Genomic DNA, 24,349 nt, shown 5'->3' on the forward strand with positions numbered 1-24,349 from the left:
CGCTCTCAGTTCCCAGAAAGAGGCGACTTTCAAGCCTTCCCAGAAAACTGTGCCCATGAAGACTCCCCTGTGTCCATTGTAACGAGAAGACATGCAGAATTACCCGGGACTCAGGTGGCCACAGCTACCGCCTGCCCGGTGGAGACCCGACTTCCCGGTGCCTCCCCTACCGATGCCACCTGAAAGAGGGGTTTTCCCCTTCCAGCGACCAGGTAGCGTGGGACATTTTTGCTATTGAACGGTCGCTAAGTAAGTTGTTTGTACAGTTAGTCGGCACTTTGGGGTCGGTCACAGAACGGTACAGCCCCAGCACAATAACAGAGCGTATCAAACGTGACAGCAACAAACTTTGTTCTGTAAGATTACAAAAGTCGATGCGTACTCTCCATTGAAGACAAAAAGTTAACGTTGTTCCAGAAATGATAGCTATAACGCCAAAGGGGTGTGTGTTCCCCCTTGCCGCAATGTACCTCTGCGTAGCTAGTACATTCTATAATGAGTCACCGAGTGTGCTCTTTTGTGTGATAAGAGATCTGAGGCATTGTTTTCTTCGTACCAGTTCTATAGCTCTAAAGAGTACCCTACATATATATATGGTTCTTCATTCAGTCAACCTTCAAAAGTAGGAAAATGTGTCAAACAGCTCCTCTCAACAAAGCTCCGACAAAGCGGTGTGATGCTTTTATTCGATATGATGATGGGTGAAATATTGCTTTTACAATATTGTTGGCGACGCTATCAAAACGTTCTTGTTGCGTTGAGAATTAATAATTATTCCCCTTTCAACTTTGTACGAAATAGCAGAACTAGAACGAGAAGTGTGCGTGGTATATGCGGATGTATGCACTAATTATCTTTCTTTATATAAATAATGTAGAAACAAACTACAAAATGGATAGGTAATCGTCTGATTTGCTTACGAATAATCTATTTAAATATTTTCTCCGAAGTTTCTTTTAAAATGGTACATTCTTCTAGTTGAAGCCAGGTAGAAGTTCATTATGCTTGGAGGCACACTTCCGATCAGTATCAGGAAAAAAACACGTCGTGACCATAATATCCCCCTGTTGACAAAATAAACCTGACATTTCGGTCATGTGTAGACTAGAAAACTATGTCATAGAGGGGACCGACTCTTCCACGTACGAAGGACATTCTTAGCAAGATTTGTGCTCAAAACATGACATGTCGCCCAGTTAACTTCTCTGTGGTCTGTTCTATGGCGTTACGCCCGTTTCAATAAAAATGTCACACCGGAGGCAATCTGCCGAAAACTGACGTCACTTAACGGGGACATAGTGATAGATTATAACTGCGTAAATCACGCCATTGTGATCTGCCAGTACAGAGTACGTTCGTCGTATTGAGAGAATCACGTTCAGCACTTCGCCACATAATAGCCTGGTAAATATGTCAGTAAAAAGGACGATTTATCACCAATGAAATAACGCACAGTGTTGCTGTGAAGGAAAAGTTGGCATGTTTGATTAATTCTATGTATTCGTTTTCTAATCTAGGCCTGTCCCACAGTGTTGATAGCTATACAGTTGACCACCAGGTATCCAATGTTACGCCAACTATGTATTCATATATATGGCGTGTGTTTTTTTTTTTGTTTTTTGTTTGTGTGTGTGTGTGTGTGTGTGTGTGTGTGTGTGTGTGTGTGTGTGTGTGTGTGTGTGTGTGTGTGTGTGTGTGTGTGTGTGTGTGTGTGTGTGTGTGTGTGTGTGTGTGTATGAGTACACTTATATCTTGGCTAGTAACTTTACGTTGACATTGCAATTGGAATATCAATATGGAGCTACATTTTCCAATGAAAATTTTACATTACGAAAGAGAGCATTTCCCACGTTAAAGCATTTTTATACATAAGTAGAATTTCAGGTTCTGAGTTTTTGAAATTTGAGGGAGGGGTTGAACTTTGCAGCTCGAGAGGTATGATGAGCTCTTGAGCGAGTGCTACCCTCACGGTCATGTAGAGATAATGTTGTGTTGCTGCATTCTTTCCCTGGGCACGCTGGCTGGGCACACTTGTTTAGTGTTGTACTTCGTCACGGTACGCGACTGTGAACTTTGTCAGAGGCATGTCAGATATGCCAAACTTGGAGCTCTGTTGTCGTGTTGTATGCGAAGGACCGACAACAGATAGCCTCTCACCTAGGGATTTACCCAGAAGGTACATACGTCACAAAGATTGGCATCAGGGACGCAAACAGACTTCGTGTGTTAACAAACATAGCCCGGTATTGTCTTTTACACAGGTGAAAGAGGAGGGGCAGACGGACACTCGAGAGGCGTCAGAATGACCTCTCTAGGCCCGCCCCCTCCCCCTGCATGATATAGGGGTGCCCTAACGTTTTAGTCAGGATCTTTTTTCTTCGTAAGCAAAAGGTTTTGCAGTCTGTTGCAGAAGAAATGACCACTGTTGGTGGAAAAAATAAGAATCCAAAGCTGATATTAGGGTGAGGTGGGGGTCAGGAAACGGACATCACTACGTCAGTTTTCTGAAAATCTGTCTGTGTCGATTTACGTGAGAGGTTACTTAGTGTGTTTGTTCCTCATAGAGCTGACCACTATCTACGTCGTGGTATTAATGATGCCAAAATAGTCTTTTGTGTGTTCTTTTCAACTCAGCTTTTGTGGGTTTTTTTTCAACTCAGCTGTCCATTGTACCTAAGTCGCAACTTAACAAAATGTTCCGAACACAATATCTACAAAATGTATCCTCGCCAGTTCAGAAGCCCTTTAATTCTGTGGTCCTTTTCATGACATTTTGTTATTGAAGTGTTGTCGTTGTTGACCTTTACGTCACCTTGCTTACCACACGGCGTCACACGTGAATGGCGGGGACTTTACCCCCCACCCCCTTCAGGTGTTTTGTCGCAGCTAGTAAAAATATTTACCTACACAACGGCCCGCCATGTCCGGCCTGACGTGACCCTTGAACAGCCCAATAACCCCTGATGGTGCTGACTGGCGTTAAGGTAACTGGCGGACAGGTTTGGGGAGAGTTGCGCCATGCGCGGGGACATGCAACCTGTTTAGAAACTTCTGCTAGAAGCTAGGCTCCGAGATCTAACGTTACCTCTATGTCTAAGGGTATACATGTAGGTTGATGCTGATTGGGAGCGTTCACATTGCAAAAATCAACCGCGATCGGATCATTTCTATCGGAGTAATATGTTTAATCCGATTCAATTTTTCTAGTGTGAACGGGGTCTTAAGTGCATTTCCCACGGACACAGCGGTCTAGTAAAGAACCGGCTAGGAATCGAACCCATGATCTCTTGATCTCACGTCGGGACCGCTGGCCTTGACAGTCGGCCATTCGACGCCACGTAAAGTGCGTATGTACTAAAAGAGTATTCATATTATGACATAAGTTCTAAACGATTCTCTGTGGCCAGCTTTCTGTCCAGGCTTCCTACCTTCACAGACCTGTCCTTGAATCTGCTATGCAGTTTATTTTGAGTCGCTAGAGTACATTTCATTGAGAGTCAGACAACCGACCGAGGAGTCGCTTCTGCATTCAAGCCAAACCCATGTCATGCCATGACTCACAAAGCCCGCTGTCACATGCTGACATGATTACTTTGCAACGCATTGTTCCAACATTACAGCTGGTACCCTCCGACATGAAAATAACTTTATAGAACAACAATTGTACAAGACACAAAGCATGTCATCTACTGGTAAATAACTACAGTTCCATTAGGCTAATCTACCCAATACAAGAGTGTATAGTATGGTTTTAGAATGGGCTTTTACAATACTAGCAATTGGAGAAAATGTAAAGATCGTCTAGATACACTTGAGCTTGGATAATCTACCCTTTGACGTTTTGTGTTGTGTGGTGAAAACATGACTCCATGACTGTACTTAACACCTGCTGTGAAACGTGCCAACCTTTATTGTTGTTGTTGTGGCAGCCACAGAATGTACAAAATGTACGCCTAGTGCATACATCATACGGTTAATCTTAATCCGCAAAGATTTATAACTATACATATATAAAGACGTGATATGGCATACTAGCTATAGCGTATATGTATTGTGTATGTACACAGCGCACGTAATTATGCAGGAGTGGGCTTTAACTAGCAGCTGATGACCTTGAAAGTACCTGTTCATTTTGCTGACCCAGCCGGGGGCTTGTTGGCTGTTTACATGTTTATTGTCGCATTTTAAAGACATCGCCTCTGCGTGACTCCCGTACCATTCCCCTCCCACCCCCTCTGTGTACTCATATCACACCTGTGCGCACTGCAGCTGATGACATCACGGACAAAGACGTCTTTTAACACAAGTGATGCGCCATACAATAGCAACAGCCTTGCCGTTAAAAGTTACACCACGACGAAGGTCAATTTTACCATACCTTGCCTTAATTGAGAAAGTTATAACATTAGGCCTCATAAAGTGCAGTGTAAATACAGAAAGTTGTTAACGTTATTTTATTCGCAGGACTATATATAAATCTGTAAAAAGAGAGTAGGCTGGTCTTTCAAGATGGGGTAACAAGTTACGTATATGGTGATTCGCTATGGTTTTAAATGGGGCTTGGGGCAACTTGGGGTGCGGAAGGCTCAATGGAGTCTACATTTTAGAAGCAGTTTTCTGTCCCTTTAGAAATCTTTGACCGAAAAGGAGACGCTGAAGATTGCATCTTGATGGTGATATATAAAACAACCGCAAACTTGTCACAAAGCCACGCAGTCGAAACACGTACTTCATAACTATCAATAGATACACCACATAACTGTAAACCAGTTTCACCTTTCCAATCTTGTCGCCTGCACTTCCTGTTTCGTCCGCAAGACGTGCCCTTTACATGCTAGTCACAGGCAATTTCCCCTTTTCTTTTGTTATTTTAGGGAAGTTGTAGTTCCGCACGGCAACAGTGATCTCGGCAATGCCAGTGACATCATGTATATATCACCTGTTCTACATCATGAGCTGATAGGATGAAAACGATCAATGTTAAACTTTTGTCAAAGTAACTTGTTACATATTCATCTTCTAAACATGAAACCAGATACAATGTGCATATGTATATGTATATGAATGGAATAGGCCTTGGAGTCATGATGCAAGTAGGACTCAAGTAGCAAAACTTTCACATCTACATGTGAGGTATGCCTGTTTCCGTCATCCACAAGGATCTGGCCTTAAAGTACCCCATCTTCTCCCAATGAGGTTATAGATATTATAGTGACCGTCTCTTTTTTTCAAAACTGAAATATGATATCATATACATGTATATTCAAGCAAATGTTGAGTTTCTTTCCTATAACGTTACATGCGTTCAACACAGTTGTGTCGTCATCCTACTGTACGGTTTACCTGTATGTAACCACGTTTACACATTACGATAACTTAATTTCACGAAGATGAAATTAATCTTTCTCATGATGCCTCATGGCATCTATTTGCTGTATACATTAGTGGAAGTTATTTTCGAATTTCCCGACACGTCTGTTTCTCATTACTGTTTCCGGCCATGTTGCGGACCGTACGGGTGCGGAAAGCGGATGTAGCGTGCGTGCTCGCCAACTCCAGGCGACTGTGATAGATCCCTGGTGGCGGGCACGGCCAAGTCATGTTAGGACACTTCGTCATTGGCTCGACAACCAACACGTGCCAAAACAAATATTGGATTTATCTTTAAAGGAGGAAAGTGGAGCAAGTACAAGAGAGGTACGGAATGGGTAGCAAAAATAGCAAAAAGGAAACAAGTTACTCGAATAAGTAGATTTGAAAGAAAAAAGGCGTAGAGCCATCCTACTGACCCCCCCCCCACCAGCTTCCCTCCAATATATTGTCTCACTTTATGATACCGTCAAAAAGGACCAGATTGAATACATATCGATAAAAAAACTATGTTCCTCATCCAGAATGTATAAGAGTACGCAGCTGTTACAGCAGTTACAGCAGATAATATTAATATCAACATCTATATATAATATTGATAGATGCATATACAATTGTATTTCATGCCTGTATGTATCAAGAGCACTGAACCCCCCCCCCCCCCCCCCTGAAACTATCACTTCTCCGAAATGATACATGGTGCGATACTTTGGAACTGGTTCAGATTTTTCATCGAGGTTTGAACGCGAGTTACCTAGCTTAGCTTGACAAACACCACACCCCCACAATGTCACGTCCATCCTCTCGTCGCAAGACGTCAATGGCAACTCAAACAATGATATGAAAGTGACAACAGACAGTGACTCACGAAATAGCCAGAAAGGATTTCCCGTTTTCTGATCTAACACTTCCTGAATTTCACCTGTTGAGATTATGACACACCCACAAACCGGTTCCCAAATCTTCCATTCAATACCAGAGAGTAAATACCGTGACCCCGGTGCAGCTACTGCATGTTGGCGTCTAGAATGGCGACAAGTCACAGCCACACAGTGATTGATTCTTGTTCTGTTGGCAAAATGGGGTATACTATGTTGGGTACGTATATTTATTCTGATGTGATGTTGATGATTCTGATGTACATTGTGTAGAACTATCCATGTTTTCTTGTTCAGCTGTGACTGTGTTTTAAGAAGAAGAGGAAAAGAAGAAGACATTTATTACGCGACAACTGTAACTGGTACAACAATGTATCGTCTTATTATCATTACGTTCCTAACCTCATTAACTTGAGGACTCCAAGCACGGTAGTCGGTACGTGAGACGTACATACATGTATGCACAATACTGTATGGTTTGATCCACTCACACCGGGAAGGACCCCTACTCTTTTCATGGCAACTTACACACATGACAGTTGAACTATTGCTAATATCTAACAATTTTAAATTAAATAACTAATCTGCTTTTTATGAAGTGACGAGGACCGTCCAAGCCCCCTCCGGCGGCCGGCGAGCTTCCCTTTCCCCGTGCGGGGTCAGCAGCTTGTGCCTTGTACAAGCGGAAGCGGGCCGCATTCTTCCACTGTTAGTTTTGGAGCAGAGCCAGTTCCGCCTGGTAACTAGGAGATATTCGGCTCGGCCGAGAGGGTTTTGAAATCCACGAAGAACGCCTTTGGCGTCGAATAATGGCATTTCAGCACGTGTGGTGACATCTGCAATAATTTCTGTATTTCGGTTAAGTAATTTTGAGGGAAAAATAAGTTGTTGGACACCTTTAAGTAACATTTATGGCAAATACCGCGTTCCCTAAAACCTCCGTGCCTGCTCCCTGAAATATGATATGAACGCTGCCTTTAAGAAAGGGACCATCGCATTGGCTAAGGAGGGGGTCAGGTATAAAAAGCAATATTTCCTTAAACCATAAAGTGGTAAAAATGTCGTTTGAGCACAATTTCAGGATCATTTCTACTGTTTGAAATATCAAACTCACTGTGAGTTGCCATGTCGTTACAGTCAACAAATGCGTACAAAAGCACTTGAGCACTACCGCTCCCCTCTTGAGTGACACTTGCAGATCCCGGTAGAAAGTCTCGGGTTACGGTAAGACTATGGGATCCGTCACAGATCGGGCTGCAGAGCATAAACACAGTACAACCCTGTCAGGCCGAAGTTTTACCTGAACCACGACCTGTCTGGCTGGAATTGCCGCAGTGACACAAACGTCTCTTCCTATTCCCGAAGGTATGGTGCTTTTGAAACTGCTCTATTGATTGTGATAGCTAAGGGACAACAGAGCGGTAGCGTCAGGGCAATCTGGGCACTCTGCGGCTATTAAAGACGTCTCTTCGTGGTGTGTGCAGCGAGTGCTCATATGTTCAAGGTCTGAAGGGATGCAGGCTCCAGAGTGAACCGCATTTTTTTTTCTTACAGGCGAGCCAAGTTGTCTAGTTGTACAATTGTATACGTTCCAAGTCACAGCTCAGAGAAACCACCAAGTCACGGTCACTGCAATGGTGAGACGGCGGCTTGAACACGAATTTAGATCACTCAAGCCGATAATTGCCGATCATGCCCATGGTTTGTCGCAGCAGACTGAACTGTTCTTCCTCTCTATTTTCCTAATCGTCTGGTCGACATTGCGAGCTCAGATGTATGTCCTCTTCTCTTCCCTATTAAGGACAAGATCTGTTTTCCATCTATCTTTATCTTTCTCTCTCGCTCTCACCCTCTCTCTCACTCCTTCTCTCCCCCACTCTCCCCAGTCCCCACTCTCCCCCTCTACACGAGCCATGATATACTAGCATCACATCGCTTCTGTACTTGCAGATGGTAAGTAGTAGCTGCTGGTTTGGGCCAGATCAGACGGGGGCGTAGTCGTACATTTTGGAAGAGGTTGCCTTTGTCGAATACCGGGGACTGAACTTATATCATGGTCTAGATCTATTCAGTATAGATGTAACTTGGATCTACCATTGGCCGAAAGTTAAGAACGTTGACGTTCCACGTTGAAACGCCTTCCAAATTTGGCATCAGAATACTTTACTAATACCACAGCCCCAAACTTTCCTGGTTTGTGTACGACAGAAATGTTTTTCAAGTTCGACTATTAAAAATGCCCCACGGTGACACGATACACGGCTCGTTCGGTGTCACGTTCCAAGTCCAAACGACTCACACAAAGGTGTTGATGTTTTCGTTCGACTTCGTGAAAGAACGGAAGTGGTCCCAGGTAATAATGGCGGTTGGTGTCACGTTTCACCGCACGGTGTGTTATTTACGTCATGGAAGAACCACCTGAGCACGCGTCGGAGAGAGGTGTTCACGGGTCAAATCATCGACCTCTGTGATTGGTCAATAAGACGGCCGCTTTCCCATCTGCTAACGAAGCAGTCTTAGATCGTCTTACCCTCATATCTCCTTAACGAAATGTACTTCTTTGAGTTTATTTTACGAACAAGGCGTAATTTTGTGTTTTGAGACGATGCTGGCGCGTTTTCTACATCTGGCTAGCCGCCATACTTGAAGAACAGTGTGTGGCCGCCGCTTTCATACGGCCGTATCATAGTTTGATGATTACGCAGAGTGCTCTGCACGCTTCTTCTCTGAACAGAGGTTTTCGATCGGGGGCTAGTTAACGCTGCCCTCCCTTTACGTGATGAAGAGAGGTCAGTCTTCTGATGCCGACAGCTTTCGCTTTCTCCACGTACGGATCGAATGGAGTCTACTTCGGTTAACCATTGACAAGTAGTAAATATTTCTATGCTTCATCAGTCGACTTTGTCGATGCCGTAGATAACGAGATATCAAAACCGGAAGTTCGGCTGCAGTACCTAAGAAAGCCACGGGGGGGGGGGGCAAACTCTACTCAATTCTTCGATAGAAAAAGACAACCACATACCAAATTTCATGACAATCCATCCATAGCTTCCTGAGTTGTGCTGTTCAACCATATACAAACATCATCCACATACAAACATAGCCTCCTTTGCAGACTCCTTCCGGCAGTTTTCTTTTTCAAGCAGTACCGTTTTCTTATTAGCCGAGAATTCCTTCTTATTCCTGGCCGAGAAGCCAATAAGAAGGATTTCTCGGCCAGCAATAAGAAAAAAATATATACTAAGAAAACGGTAACTTGAAAAAGAAAACAGCCGGAAGGAGTCTGCAACGGAGACTAATACAAACATGAAACGCTACCAAAAACGCATAAGTCATGCAAGTAACCCTCTTGGCGAAGATAACAAACCTGAAGTGACCTTTTAGCGGAAAAAGGTCCCTCTTGTTGCCTCATGCACCTGCTTCCTTACTGGCTTTTGTCACATCTGAAGTAGCTCACGCCACGGGACGCTACGACATTCCAGTCAGTGTTTCCAACTTCAAAATAGGCTCCTTCCAAAAATTTGTACAGCTCATGACCAGTGAAAGGTCGCTTGTGTTTACTGTTGTTGTTGAAGCGTAACCTCAAAGCTACACGTTCGTGGCATCAGCCCACGTCCAAGAAACCCTTGTTCAACCTACTAATTTGTTCAACCTAATACCTAGTAATCTGACTGCATTGTGTGTGTGTATGTGTTTGTATGTGTGTGTATGTGGGTGTGTGTATGTATGTATGTATGTGTGTGTATGTATATGTGTGTGCGCGCGCGCGCGCGCGTGTGTGTGTGTGTGTGTGTGTGTGTGTGTGTGTTTGTGTTTGTGTGTGTGTGTGTGCGCGCGCGCGCGCGCGCGCGTGTGTGTGTGTGTACGCGTGTGTGTCAACCAAAGCGGAAAGTTACTACCAAAGGCTTTTCGGATGATCCCAATGTCATCTTTTAGAGGCCGTCTGATAGAATAGGTCCATGTGATAAATGCGCATATTCTTTCTTTCAGCGTGATATGCCGTATACCGACAAACCTGCCCCAGACTGTATACATTTATTAGGGGAATCCGACTTTTCTCCAGAGGCCCACATTTCAAAGGCTTCTCGGCGTTTACACGTTAACTATGATTCAAATATTTCAGTCTAACTGACGACCGTGTTTCAATATGTCAATCACATCATGACGTTCTGGAGTAGGAGGTTTGAACGCGAGTAACCTTTATAGTTGCCTAGCAACGTCCCCGTATCCGGTAGTTCCTGGTACCGGCGAACTGAGAAACAGCACCATACCTGAAACAGCACGTGAGGAATACCGTGCCAGGCTACACCGTGCAGTGCCTCACGGCGTCAATGCAGACTCAAATGAAATTCACAAAGGCGTGTTCATCGGCACGGCTCGCTCTGAATGCACGGAATCTACATTCTCGTGTTTTTCCACTTCTTTTCGCACTGATCATTATAGCTGCCAGGCAATATCCAGCCAATGTAGCATACTTGTATGCGTTTCTGAGTTGTTCGACTCCATGTGCCATCTGCTGACCCGTACACGTCTACCCAGTTATGTCCAGGAGTGTGTACAATTGCGGTACGGGACAACACCTTGGCAGTGAGTATTACTAGCATACTTGTATCAAACGTTTGTACTTCGTTCGTTCTGATATTGTGCATTTATCAGAAGATCTGCGTGAACTGTCAGAGACCGTTGCGACGGCCGGCTACCCCTGGCGGGTGGCAGACGCCAGGTCAAGTTGGGTTGGGTATTAAACTTCTGGATTGTTTGGCTCGTTTTAGCACGTCTTTTTGCTCTTTCCTCTCCTCATTTCGATACTGTTTATTCACCCTCAACTAACCAAGGGTAACAGTAGGTATGACGAGAGGAATTCGGGACAAAACCTGGACGAATTCCTCACAACCATGCCTTGTGCGTCCCTCGGAAAGACGCGTTGAACAATTAGTTCGATTATATATTTCACACTTCTGCCCTGTTATGGCCTATAAATAGTATAATAGCTGTCGAGGATTGCATATCTGGTCCTGTGTTTGTATCTTACAGTTGAATTTGTCACATAAATGTTTCGCATGCGTGTGTTTATGTTTCGCTACGGTTAATGGGGAAGTCAAATACAAGACGATTATCGGTTGTCTTAGACGAAATAGAGAACAGAGGTACATCTAAACATTCATTGGGAAGCTTTTAATTCGCCTAAGGCGATGTATTCAGCAATTATGATAATCGCAAGACCCACAGACGCAGGGAGATTTTGACCCCTCGTGCCCCGTAATGTCACTAGAAGCCCGAGTTTGGAGTTTATACCGCTGTTGTCGTCATTCTAGCCGTAGAAAAAGCTCTGTTTTCCCTGACTTGTTACGTATACAATTTCCGCGTTGTTCTCACTTAAACTGATAAGTGCGCGTGTAAATGTACTTTTTTTTCGATCGCGGTCCGTCGCGTTTGAATCGTATCTCCCCCGGGCACCGCCATTATTAGATGCACTGTGAAAGGGGCAGATAATAACTCCCCTTTGTTAACCGAGAGCAGAAGTTCACAGGTTAACGAGGAGAAATTGCCGTAACCTTTCCAACTAGTACTGCTGAAGTTATCACATCAGTCACGCCATAACATATCAGTCGCAAGTGTTCGCCGCCTTAATTAAATCAGCGATGAAGAAAAACAACTCTTCGGCTATGTCGTTTTTGTCTGTTGGCTCCAACTTGTTAAGAGTATAAGATATCTTTGTATGTATGGTTTGGTGTTTTGTTCTTTTTCTGAAGAAGATGAACAGAGATGATCTCTCTCTATATATATACTACGAAGTAAGACTACTTTGATCATATCTTGTCAGTTGTTGTGACGTATAATAAATCAAAGCATTAATCTCGGGCTTATTTTTGACACAAATAGTTGTGAACTTAGCTGTATATCGGTGAAGGTTTACTTAAGTTCCTAAATCTTGTTCTGCAATGTGACTGAATTAGCAAAGGGGAGAAGCCGTCTATTTTCAAGTGCTTCTTCTATCATGAATTAAAACACGACTTCAAAACAACCGTTTTTCAACTTTACTTCCTATCCTGCCCCCACACGATATTTCAGAGATTGGGGGTCTGGCATCCAGGCTACTATACTTCCGTGAAGCTATCGGTCGTGAGAAAGACTTTTATTTTCCTTCCCCGCCTTCCTGACTTGTGGTGACTGCATCGCGTGCTGAGATATCATTTACCGCCACCTTGGCCTCGGGCGGAACTGTTACCATGGCAACACTGACGGATGGCAGGCGGGGTCCTACGTCAAAGACAAATCGGAAGCTTTATCAAGGAGAAACTAAAGATTTAGGATGAATAAGTTTTTTGTTCTATATGTCTTTCTGCAGGGCACATAATTATGCAAAAGTCTCAAAGTGTCAGTTTGTTTTCTCCATCTAAATATAGCTGCTCGTTGCTGTTTGCGTCAAGGCTCTGGTTCCGTCCAGCTACCCACCCTGTATAATGACCCTGACCTAAGGTTGTACATTTGCACATGTACAGACGTTGGCATTTTTATTCAGCTACTTCTTTGATTTTGACGCTTCCATACTGTTGACGACGTCTACTGCTGTGGGCTGTGGCCACTTGATTCCAAACGTTTTTAGCGATGTATTTGATTATCTTAATTATCCCACTTTCGTACAGGTTGAAAGAGAAGTATAGGCAACAATGTGGGGAATGTATGCATCATGTAAGCAGTTCGTCTGTGCGTTTTATTCTTCTGTGGAATTGCCTTTGGGAAATTCTAAAAACGGCTGCATGTGTTCGCCTGAGGGTATACGCTGTTGTCTGTTTTGGACGTCAAACGGCAGCAATTATCAAATTTTCTGCACGACCTTTTAACACGGCACATCAAACATTGGACTGTACCAAACACGACACTTGACAGTAGTTTTCTGTGTCAATGCTGAACAAGAACGGTTCCTGGCTATCCAGATAGTTGAACGATTTTCGTACGTTACAAAAAACATTTTACTTTATCTAGAATTCCAAGTCAACTAAACGACGAGCGCACAATAATTTTAAAGTGGCCAGCGTCTTTGTCTGTCTCACCCTTCCGGCTACAGTCGGTCGGCCCCACCTGAGATTTAGAGATCAACAATTAAACGTAGTTGTTTTTCCGCCCCCTCGTGTAGTGTACATACTTACATGTCTGTCTGTGAATTCTCAGCGACGTTAGACATGCCTTGTTACCTATAAGGATAGGGTGTTTGAGCGGAAAGTATTGTTGCCGATGTCGGTATTGCCGAGTAAAGCGACCAAACCTTCCGGGGGGAATGGCGCACTCATGCAGATCTTCCGCTTCCCTACTACAGTCCGTATGGCGGGGGCGGGCGGCGGACACGAGTCCTCGGGGCAACCCGCACCTGGGCCCGTCATCTACTCCGTGCACTCAGCCGCTCACATTCCACAGGTACGACGGTGTTCTTTCTTACTAGCTTGGATGCAACTTTACTTCTAGGTTGTTAAACTTGTTCTATGGTCGAAGCGTATACAAATGTATGTCCATCATGTTCTATGTGAACTTATTTTGCACCTCGTGTATTCCATGTATTTAATTAGCTACCCAATAATTACTTGAAGTCGAAGCTTTTTGCTGCATGGCAATTTGCAGAATCATTGGAAAGGAAATTGTTTGCTTGGATAATGTAACTCTCTCAACATACCAGTCTTGCCCGGAAAGAACTTAAGAAATGTAAGTAAATTTTGACGTTTTTTAAATACAATTTATATGGCATTATTTTTCTGTACTTACGGAGTAGAACGAATATATCAAGCATATGGATTTAATATCATTATCTGCCAAAAGAAAACACGAGAATTAATGTTTCCAGAATTTTCTAGAACGTTCCACAATCCAGACGGCAGGTTAGATATTCAAGCTAAAAGGAATACGGGCATTTTTTGTGAAACAGTTTTTTTACAGAATGACATTAAATCTAAAAGTTAAAACATTCCAAGTGCAATATAGGGTAGCTATCTACCAACCCTATCTGGCTCGTTGTAGCTCGAGTAGCTATATGCATTTACTGTAAACCGGTAAAGTCAGTTCCACATGTTCCAGGCCATTTTAGATTACAAGACGTGGCCTTGTTTCCGTTGCGCTGTCGCTACCAATGGGCATTTCTCTATCTGTGCCTTCTGAAGAAAATGCTTAGGTTTGAACCAAGCCTTGGGTTTGAACAGCTAGAAAACGAAGGCTACCAGCCGGCTTTCTCAGAATTCACCTGGCATGTACGATATTGGCGAGCCAAGCGTACAAAACCTAGCCTGGAATCCAAACCTATTATAGCTCCCGAGTCTCTCTCCGCAAATAGAGAGACACGGGACCTATGATAGGTTTCGATTCCAGGCTTTGCAAAACCCTCCGCCTTTAATGGCACATCGACAGATAGGTTTGAAACCTCTCTTATTAGACCAGGTACATAACGTCACTTTTGTCTATTTAATCTATATGTTATCTTTTCTCTATTCACTATCTAAAATACTGCGTTACTTACAAAGGAAACGGCATCTTTGTCCTTGTCCTTACTGATGACTTGTTACCTGGTGAACTTTGAACTCCCGACTTGAGTCGCTCATGTGTGTTGATTGATTTTAGTAACCTCACTTGAGTCTTTTCGTTGCGTTTTTTTTTCTCGCAAATTCATACTTTTTAAAAAATAGATTGAGACGAATCGTGGTGGCTCCTATTTTGTACCCAGTGTGGTGTTTTGAAAATTGAAACGAAAACGAGAATTTGAAAACAAATGCACAAAAAGAATGAAAGAATGTTGCTCTAACCAAGGATTTAAACCTCCTTGCTTTTGCTCTAACGTGTTCACAGTCTCTGTCCTTAATCTAAACTATAATCATTTGCGTTCTCCAAAAATGTAACCGATCGTTATCTTGTTGAAATAAGACGCCTTATGTTTGTGATGCACTGGTGAATGTATGAATCTTCATTCTTCTATATGAAATCTTGTCGTAAATTTGAGTTATCCTTCCTGTGGCCTTGAGAGGGGACAGAGTTGAAAAAAAGGTTTGATTTAAAAATAATCTATCATAATTGTCAATATGAAGTTAGCACCAGTACGTTTACGCTACATCGCACACGTTTGCAATTTTTTGTCATTCTCTGGAACGTGCGACCGGCCCTTTCTACGTGCCAATATTCGCCCTTAAAGCAGCCAAAAGCAGTACAAGCGTGTGGCTGCGAACAGGGAAAGACCCTTAAATTCCCCTCGTTTGCCCCTTTTTGTGTCAATGTGTGTTTAAACCCTATCGACACCGGCAATGTTTTTTCCACGAGCTGTTTCCGCGTCCCGACTACACGTGCTGGGGGCTCAAATGTAAACATCAGTCAGGCCGGGTTCTCCCCGTCCACAAACTGGGCCTGACCCGGAAACTGGGCGCATTAAAAAGCTCACGATAGCGGTACACACGGAAACGCAGAGTTCCGAAGGTCAAAACGTGGTTTTGGGCGCGTTTATGGATATAAGAACTTGCAGCGGACTTGTAGCGGTTTTGCTAGCCTCCATAGCAGGCTCTCTGGGCCTTTTTGTGGCTTTTGCTGATGACATCTTTCTGTATTGGGTCGTTTGTGCAGCCAGTCCGTAACCAATAGGCCTAATGGTTACGTACAAAAAGAAATCATCAGGAAAACGTGTATTATAAGCCAAAAAAGACCCAGAGAGCCTGCTATGGAGGCCACTGTTTTGTCACGTTTGACGGCTTCACACCTGTACCACCTCAACAGCGTGGCTGGCAACTGTTCCCTGTGGCTGCGCCCAACATCTCTGAAATAGAATCCAACTTTTACAAAAGAACGTACCAGATATCTCTGTTAATAACGATGTAACATGCACCCCTCCAATCCTTTTCCTATTATATAATAGGATGACTTTTGGCTTAGTTTAGGAGGCGACAGAAACAGAAGTCGGACCATGCACCTGCTCAAAACCAAGGTCATTAAGATCGTTCAAAAATAGATAATTCCAGACAGCTTCCTTCCGCAAGCTTGTAGTCAAGGCTGAACTACACCCAGGGAAAAGATAATCACATTCCCAAAATGTAACGTCATTGTGCCTTTTTTCTACACACTTGGTGCAATATCAATGTATGTTCCACAGTCGTGATATATGCTAGCCTCTACCAGGCCCCGCGGATGGCTGGTAAAATAGTAGAAATTGGCCAAATAGAGTGAATAGTATGCTAAGGGAGTCGGCTACGGAGAGGGGGTCCAATATGCCATGCCATTCAGAGCGGCAAACTGTACCCCTATAGTGGACTAACTCCTCTTGCATGTCTTGGTCTATTTGGCCAATTTCTTCTCTTTCCAGCCGCCTCTTGAGCCTGGTAGAGGCTAATATATGCGTCCCTTTGCCTTTTGTTTTTTTGTACAGGAAATAGCGCGGGGCATCGGAGTGCCTCTTCAGTACCTCGGCTTTAACCACCCCATGCTTCAACCCCCCAACGACCCCCCCTCCCAACAGTTCCCTACATCCGGGGTACAGCAGCCCTTCCCACCCCACCACCCCAGGCACCCCGACCCTCGTTCCCAGAACACACAGACACGACCGACGGTGACGTCACCGCCTCACGTGACCAGAATCATCATGCCTGCATGGCAACACAACAAGCCTATGCCGCTTGGTAAGTGGTTTTTCAAATCTCCTCTGCATTGAATTTTCATTATTTGATACATTGCCAGATGGCACACAACCGATCTTCCTGGACTTCATTTCAAAAACAAGTTAACAAAAACAAGCAAAGCGACGTGAAAAAAGATGCCACGTGACACTGATGAACATGTACATTTTGAATATCTCAAAAAAGCCATATTCTACAAAAACGTGCTCTTTCTTGCATAAGAGACTGACATGCAACTATCCCTGTCTTTTCCAGCCGGTATCCACCCGTACCAGTGGACCAAGGCCGACGTCCTGACGTGGGTCCGCTGGGCGGTGGACGAGTTCTCTTTAACCGGCGTGGACGAGCAGAGGTTCGGTATGAACGGCAAGGCCCTGAGTCTGCTCGGGAAGGAGGGGTTCACCGACCGCGTCCCGTTCGCCGGTGACGTCCTCTACAACCTGCTGCACAACCTGCTGCAAGGTGGGCCGGCCGGAACTGACGTCTTTTCTTCCGGAAATGGCGTACAAAAATACCTTTGATTTCATGCTTAATTACACAACTTCATAAAAGGTCAAACTGAGTGATTGAAGGACTTGACAATGTTTAATGATTTGTGTCATTCGTCAATGCATTTTACGATAACCTCGCTATCTCTTTCAAAGAAAAATAAGTCCTGTTTCTCGTCTCCACCTTTCCTCCAGGCTACGAGCACTTAGCGAGAAACAACATTCCCATCAGCCAGCCCCATGCCACCCCCATGTGCTACCCTACCCCTCCCTCCACCAACCCGTCCCCCCAGATCACCGTCTCGTCCCCGGGGGCTACCATGCCGAGGCTCGCGGACCCAGGGCATCCCGTCCCTACCCGGCCCGGGGCTTCCCAGAAGTCGGAAACGAACGTCGACAAGAATGAGGTCGACAAACTGGTGACCTCATCAGGCAGTCAAACCGGTAGTTCAGAGATCGTCCGGACTGCCTCGGCACAGCTTCACAGACTCAAAGAACAACACGAGAAACTGCTGCCGTCTCTGCTCTCGGCGCCAGAGTTACACGTTCAGGGAGACCCTATTGCCATGACGGGAAGTCCCACCATGCCTGAGCTCACGAAAATCGAGGACAGCCCCACAAGCGTCAGTACCACAGCGTCGCAAACAACAGTGACTGAAAGTGGCCAGAAGGCTGTCATACAGCGGCCTATGGTGGCACCCGTCGTGCCGAACTCGACCCGATGCGAAGAAGACCAGAACAAACCGACAAACCAGCAGCCAGCTTCAGCCCAAGGTCACAAGAGTGATCCGCTGTCGAGGCACCCTAAGAGAAGATGGAGTGTAGATGCTGTCGCCAGGGAGACTGCAAATCCCATCAGCCACGATCAGCACGCTGCCAAGGTCAACAGAGTGGAGGGCGTTCAAGTTCAAGGGCGGATGATGTCACCTCCAAGTTTTCCAGGGGAGAAGACGCAGAGAGTCGGAGAGAACATTTTCATCCCATGCCCTGAGATAGAAAGAGAGCTTGCCAAGCTGAGGGAGAGGGACGCGCGCAGGATGAAACTCTACGACAAGTCCATCAACGAAGAGAGTCTGAGGGCTGAGAGAAGGTACATGGTGTACGCGGAGCCTGGACGGGTCATCCGACCGTTCGATCAGGTGCAGTTCCAGGCTCACTTGCAAGGGGGTTCTTCCGTGCGGCCTCCCGCTCATGTTGGACCAGTGGTTGGGGAGGCAGCCGTCCTTCAACAACCGCATGGACCGCCGCATTCGGCGACTCATCAGGTACACGTGTTGCCTGCACAACAGGCGATAGCCCCTACCAGCACACCTGACTCAATGGCACATAGACCAGTGACGCGCTCGTCAAAGAATGGGGTACAGCAACAGGAGTCAACACCCGATCACCGGGAGAAGGAAAGGTTAGATGCAGAAACAACGCAAACGCAGGAAAACGCCAACGTCGACGGTCTGAAGTCTCAAAAGACGACCGTCGCTTCCGACGCTAGCAAAGCATCGGAGGCAAGCCATGCACAAAGTCGAGACGAAAACATGCCCCTAGGCGTCCCACCTGGCCACACTGCCCTGGGACCACATCTCATCCGTGGACATGCCAGGCTGCCTCTCTTACACAGCACCATTGAGCAGCTCAGAGCGCGGCGACCGCCTTTCCTCCCCTACATGCGCTTGCCGTTCCCCGCGCAGATCCTGGGGCCAGACGGCAAACCTCTGCAAGAGATGGTCGCCAGGCACCGCCTTCCGGTTCCAGTTTTCCCTCAGTACTCCAGGCAGGAGAGGGGCCGTGGACCCGAACAAGTGCCTACAAGCGGGGAACGCCCGGTGGTGTTCCTGCCGCCAGCGTCCGCTGATCAACCACCTAGACTTGTCTTCCCGCCTAACTCTACAAGTGATCCAAACCTCCGGACGCTTCCCGTGCCGCCCATCTACAGACTCGCCGTGCCGACAGCGTCCCCTAGCGGCTCATCTCAAGCACAGCACGTGTACGACCTCAGGGGCAGGCAACACGACAGTAGTCGACCCGAGGACCCGCCCACTGCCCCACCCCAAGAACACACAGCCGTAATAACAGACGTACGGGTCAAAGTTGAGAAGCCAGAGGGCCCGGAGGAGGGTTATGGGGTGGCCCCAGAGAACAGGCAAGGTCATGACCACATCACAAACCAACAGAAGTTCCCAGTTATCAAAACAGAGCCTAGGGAGGAGGAATCATCTGGCATGACTGGTAAGTATCATTATTGATTCCAAAAGATCTCATGTGAACTTGATAGATAAAATCCGAAGGAAATATTAAGGAAGGTCAATCTCTGTTTCACATCAATTAACAAAAGACTTTGCCACTTACTTTAAGTAGTTACTACAATTTACATCATCATGTTCTAATTCACATGTGCACACTGATGTAAAATATGGAGGTTGAATTTCTGCCATATTGGAGAGAATATTAAACCATATTATCTAGTAATGTTCTAACAAAGAAAAAAGTATCAAATATCGATCAACTTCTAAGATTGCAAACCCTTCCTTATGAAGTTAATTGTGTCTATCAGGGCAAGATCACAGTGATGAAGCAGACACAGCCAACACTGTGGAGCCAGGGGCCCAACAAGCTGTCAACGACGAAGGTAAGAAGTTAGCTGATGTAACATTAGTTAGATGTCCCTAAAGCTCAATTGGTAGCAGCCTCACAGGTGAGCTCCTGGTTCCGACTAGTTAGTAACTGTCAGACCCTGATTTAAATCCGGGGAAGGGCATCTTGGTTGGAGCTGCACTCATCTTTCGGAAGGGACGTAAAATGGGGGTCCTGTGATCAAGAAGGTGCCTCGAGCATGTTAAAAGGCACCACAACACTACAGCCTTATTACTCAGATGGGTACCTACTGGCTGTACTTTAGATGAATAAATAACTGTTCACAGTATGATTGTCTGTTTTTCAAATATCTGCAGAAGTAGTTAAGCAAACTATAGATAACAAAGAGATTATGATGTGTTTGATATTGTAGAGAAACCGAGTGAGGCAACAGCCGATCAGCCACGTATCCTGAGACAGATGCTGACCCGGGATAGAAAGGAATTCTGTAAGGAGTTCTGGGAAAGGGTCCACAACTCTCAATCACCTCCAATAGCACTACCCACCCCTATTAGCGACATTAAGGTCTTCCAAGGTGTCACCACACGTAAGGTCCAGGTCATACCATCACTGAAATGGCAGGGGTGGAAGGGTGCTGGTGGCCGCTGGCTTCAAATTGCTGGTCTTTATTTGTTAGTGGCATAGTCGTTCCTGCTTTCACGTTGTTTTAGACCCTGACTGGCAGACAATTCCAGCTTTCAGGATAGTTGCCGATGGTTTGGGGGATGGCGAATGGTGATGATAGGGTGTGGGCAATTTTTGTAAAGCGCACCTGCATTATTAAGGTCACTACATAAAAAAGAAAAGGGAACACATTTTTAATTGTTGCTCTTTTGGATGTCCCACAGGCCAGACCACAGCCCATGTGCCTATCCTGCCAATGCCCCATCCCGACCCCAGGGGCCCACCCCCACCCCCGGTGAAACGAGGGAGGGGAAGGCCACGGCTCTACTGGCCAGGCTACAGGAAGAAACCCCCACCACAGACCAACACGCCGCCCGGGGCACCAGTCAGAGGTACGATTATCAACTTGTTTGTAAGCACTATGTCGTATAAGCTCAGAGTATGCAAAATGTTTGGATGTTAAAACTGAAAGAATTCTATTTCTTGGATAGTTCACTTTCCTTCTGTAGAAAAAAGGAATACTTTGCATTGATATTTTCCTCATTAAACTTGACATTCAAGAAAGGAAAGCTGTTTTTTATGATAACAATTTTCAGTACTCTGATTGATATATGATACCGTAATAGCTCCAGTATCACAAGGTGATTGCTGGTCCCCTGACCCTATTGGAATTGATATAACAGATCACAGCATAACAAAACAAATCAAAAATACAGTTTAGTCAAATTTGTACATGTACTCTGACAGTTACATGTCCTTTTTTTATTCTCAGAATGCCGTCTGTTGTGGGAGTTTTTGTTACGTCTCCTGGCGAACGAGGAGAAGTACAAGCACGCCATCAAGTGGCTCGACAAACCGAGAAAGGTCTTCCGCATTGTCAACGCCAACGCCATTGCAAGGTGCGCTCATGTTAACCTCTTACTCTGCTAACATGGGGGTTGTGATAAGATATTGATGACGGTTAACTGTAATGGAAAGGGCATGAAAAGGTGCAATTAAATTTGACTTCCTTAATACCTTGCTGAAAGTTAGACATCCAGGTAATAAGATATGCCAAAAATAGTTACTCAAGCAACTGGATAAATTTTTCAAAATTTTTTTTGCTTGAGTAACTATTTTGGCCTACCCTGCTTAGTTTTTTAAATCACTTTGTCATTTTGGTAAGGGAAAGTACTAGTACTATTTTCTGACATTAAAATTCTACACCACATCATGCCCAATTTTCTTTCTAAGATTCTTCTCTTTGCTGCTGGTAACATAAAATACCCGACAACTTTACTTCCTGACACTGTAACAAATCTGTACAGTTTGTATTCTCACATCACAAAATTTACGATCTTGTTCCCAGGCTGTACATTTTGTGTTCTGACATCACAAAATTTACGATCTTGTTCCCAGGCTGTGGGGCAAGCAGAAGAACCGTGAAAACATGACGTACGAGAAACTGTCCCGCGCCATGAGGTACTACTACCGCATGGACATCCTGGTCAAGGAAGGGTCCCAGAGACTCACATACAGGTCAGAGTTTCCCTGCAATGTCTTAAACAACAGTGCACTACGAGTGCTAGGGATGAAACCCAAAACATGCCCGTTCACATCCAATTTCCCAAATAACTCCCTTTGTGATACAGTCAAACCTGGTGGAGCAACCACCTGACACTGGCAACCACCTGGCACAGGCAACCACATTAAAACGATCCCCCATGACCGACCTGTTCTCAGCAACCATTTTGCTCCGTCCATTGGCCGGTTGCTGAGGACAGGTTTGACTATATGGTGAAACCTGGATTCAGCAACCACTCATGGGACTGAGGAAAATGGTTGCTGAGAACAGGTGGTTGCTTAGGACAAGATGGATTAACTATGTTAGAATGGATGGGACTATTTTAATGTGGCTTATGACTGGAGATGGTTGCCTGCACCAGGTGGTTGCCTGACCAAGTTTGACTGTAGGTTTTAACCCATCCAAGTGAATTTACCCACACATGTGTGAAAGTTTGTTCAACTTTTTATCACTTTATCCAGGTTTCTGAAAGGGCTGGAAGACATCCACGCCGATCGCGCCAACCGGCGTCGAAATCGCAGTGGGTCAACAAGTGGCACGGCAACACGTAACCCACCACCCCTCACCAATGAGCCGCACAACAGGATGGGAGTCCTAGATGTAGACGCCGAGGGGAACCTAGAGACCAAACCCCAACACAACAACTTTGGCAACATGCAGCATGAAACGCAAGGGTTGTATGGGACTAGTGTGGAAAACGCATCTTCACGTGACTCTATGCAAACGAAGTCGGAAGGAGGATCTGACCAGCAAATGACCACACAGGGTGCATCGTCGTCCATATCTTCTGGATATAGCCAAGCCCTGGACATCAAAATGTTCAGAAGATCCCATTCGATGCCACAAGAGGTAACAAATGTCGAATCTGTCCCTAAGATGGAAAAAGACACTTTACACGTAAAGATACCATACAGATCGGAGGACACACCAGCGTCTAATGAGGACAATGTAAGGGACTTTAGGCCCAGTTTGGATCCACAGTATATAGAGCTGAATAGGATGCTTCATCATCGGGCAATGCCTTCATCAATTGTGTCCAGCCACAGGACGAGAGACAACGTGCCACAGGCTACCGTATCCACTGCCCCGCCTATTTTCAAGAAAAGGAGATTTTCAGTCGATGGTGCAACTCCTTACCCCACAGCAAGCACGGACGTGTCCAGAAACACCAAAGAAGTCACAGAAAGAGGAACTGCAGGTTCTGAAGTCACACAGCCGTACCCCCACCCCCTTCACCAGGCTGTGTCAGCTGATGCACACGTGCACGTACGCATCACGGAGGCTCCCTCACCAAAAAGGACAAAAGTTCATCATGTTTTCCTCCCTCCCTCCGAGCATCCTTCAGGTGGAGGGGCAGACTGTGAGAGAGACAATGAAGACAGTTGTGAACAAGAGGAGCCCCTGGATATGACAGTAAAGAAGACCTGAAGTATTACCAAAAACGCGACTAATATCACCCCCCCCCAAAAAAAAAAACGCGAAAATTACTTTTAAGTGTACGACATATGAATTACGTAGTCTTCAATGTATATTGGTGTCTCGTTGGCAAAAAGGCTACTTCTGTAATTTTCTAAATGCAAGTTAGATACTAGTATGTACATACATAAATGGACAACTTTTTTGTAACAGACTGGTACTTTGACTGGGTGTTTTTTTAACCAGACCCATTACCTATTGCTTAGCTTTATAGTGTGTTCAAGTAATTATAACACTGCCACAGTTCTGTGCAAGTCTAAAACGTGAATTTTTGCTCGTAGGAAGCACTGTAAGTGTTTTATCATCTTCCTACATAAAGAGAAGGTTGCAACTGATCATGGTGCTACATGTAGATCAAGCTACATTCTATGTAATTGTGTACATTATCTTGGAATGGAAGAGTTAAGCATTTCCTCCTCGCTTTTGTGCTATATTTTGTATCTTTACAAAAATTGTATGTCCAGAAATCTATAAACAATATATATATTCCAGCTGCTTTGTCCAACAAAGTGTTTATAAATATCCAAGTTATCAATAAAAAGAATTGCTATCCATATTTGAGGACCAAGACGGTAAAAAAATGTTGGAATAAACTCATGTGCTGTTGTAAAATCACATCTTGTAGTATGTATACTATGCTCCATGATATCCACTCAGTAAGACAATCAGCATATACCGACATGAAAT

At 45.0% G+C, this 24,349-nt stretch overlaps 1 protein-coding gene across 5 annotated transcripts; it reads left to right on the forward strand.

Moving 5' to 3' along the window:
- On the forward strand, positions 1-24,277 carry LOC136430099 (uncharacterized). 5 transcript variants are annotated; one of them, XM_066420394.1, is made up of 11 exons: positions 1-212; positions 13,567-13,664; positions 16,636-16,885; positions 17,138-17,344; positions 17,566-19,593; positions 19,919-19,993; positions 20,372-20,545; positions 20,847-21,014; positions 21,395-21,521; positions 22,021-22,140; positions 22,648-24,277. In XM_066420394.1, the coding sequence occupies exons 1-11, from the start codon at positions 92-94 to the stop codon at positions 23,612-23,614; spliced, it is 4,335 nt and encodes a 1,444-aa protein (XP_066276491.1). In that variant the 5' UTR covers positions 1-91; the 3' UTR covers positions 23,615-24,277. The 5 variants fall into 5 exon arrangements, with proteins under 5 accessions (XP_066276491.1, XP_066276493.1, XP_066276495.1 ...); XM_066420396.1 differs by having other exon boundaries at positions 2-212; positions 20,372-20,446; XM_066420397.1 differs by lacking the exon at positions 1-212 and adding an exon at positions 7,458-7,613.
- Positions 24,278-24,349: the final 72 nt, after the last annotated feature.

This window comes from Branchiostoma lanceolatum, chromosome 3, assembly GCF_035083965.1.
Source record: "Branchiostoma lanceolatum isolate klBraLanc5 chromosome 3, klBraLanc5.hap2, whole genome shotgun sequence".
Classification (NCBI taxonomy): domain Eukaryota; kingdom Metazoa; phylum Chordata; class Leptocardii; order Amphioxiformes; family Branchiostomatidae; genus Branchiostoma; species Branchiostoma lanceolatum.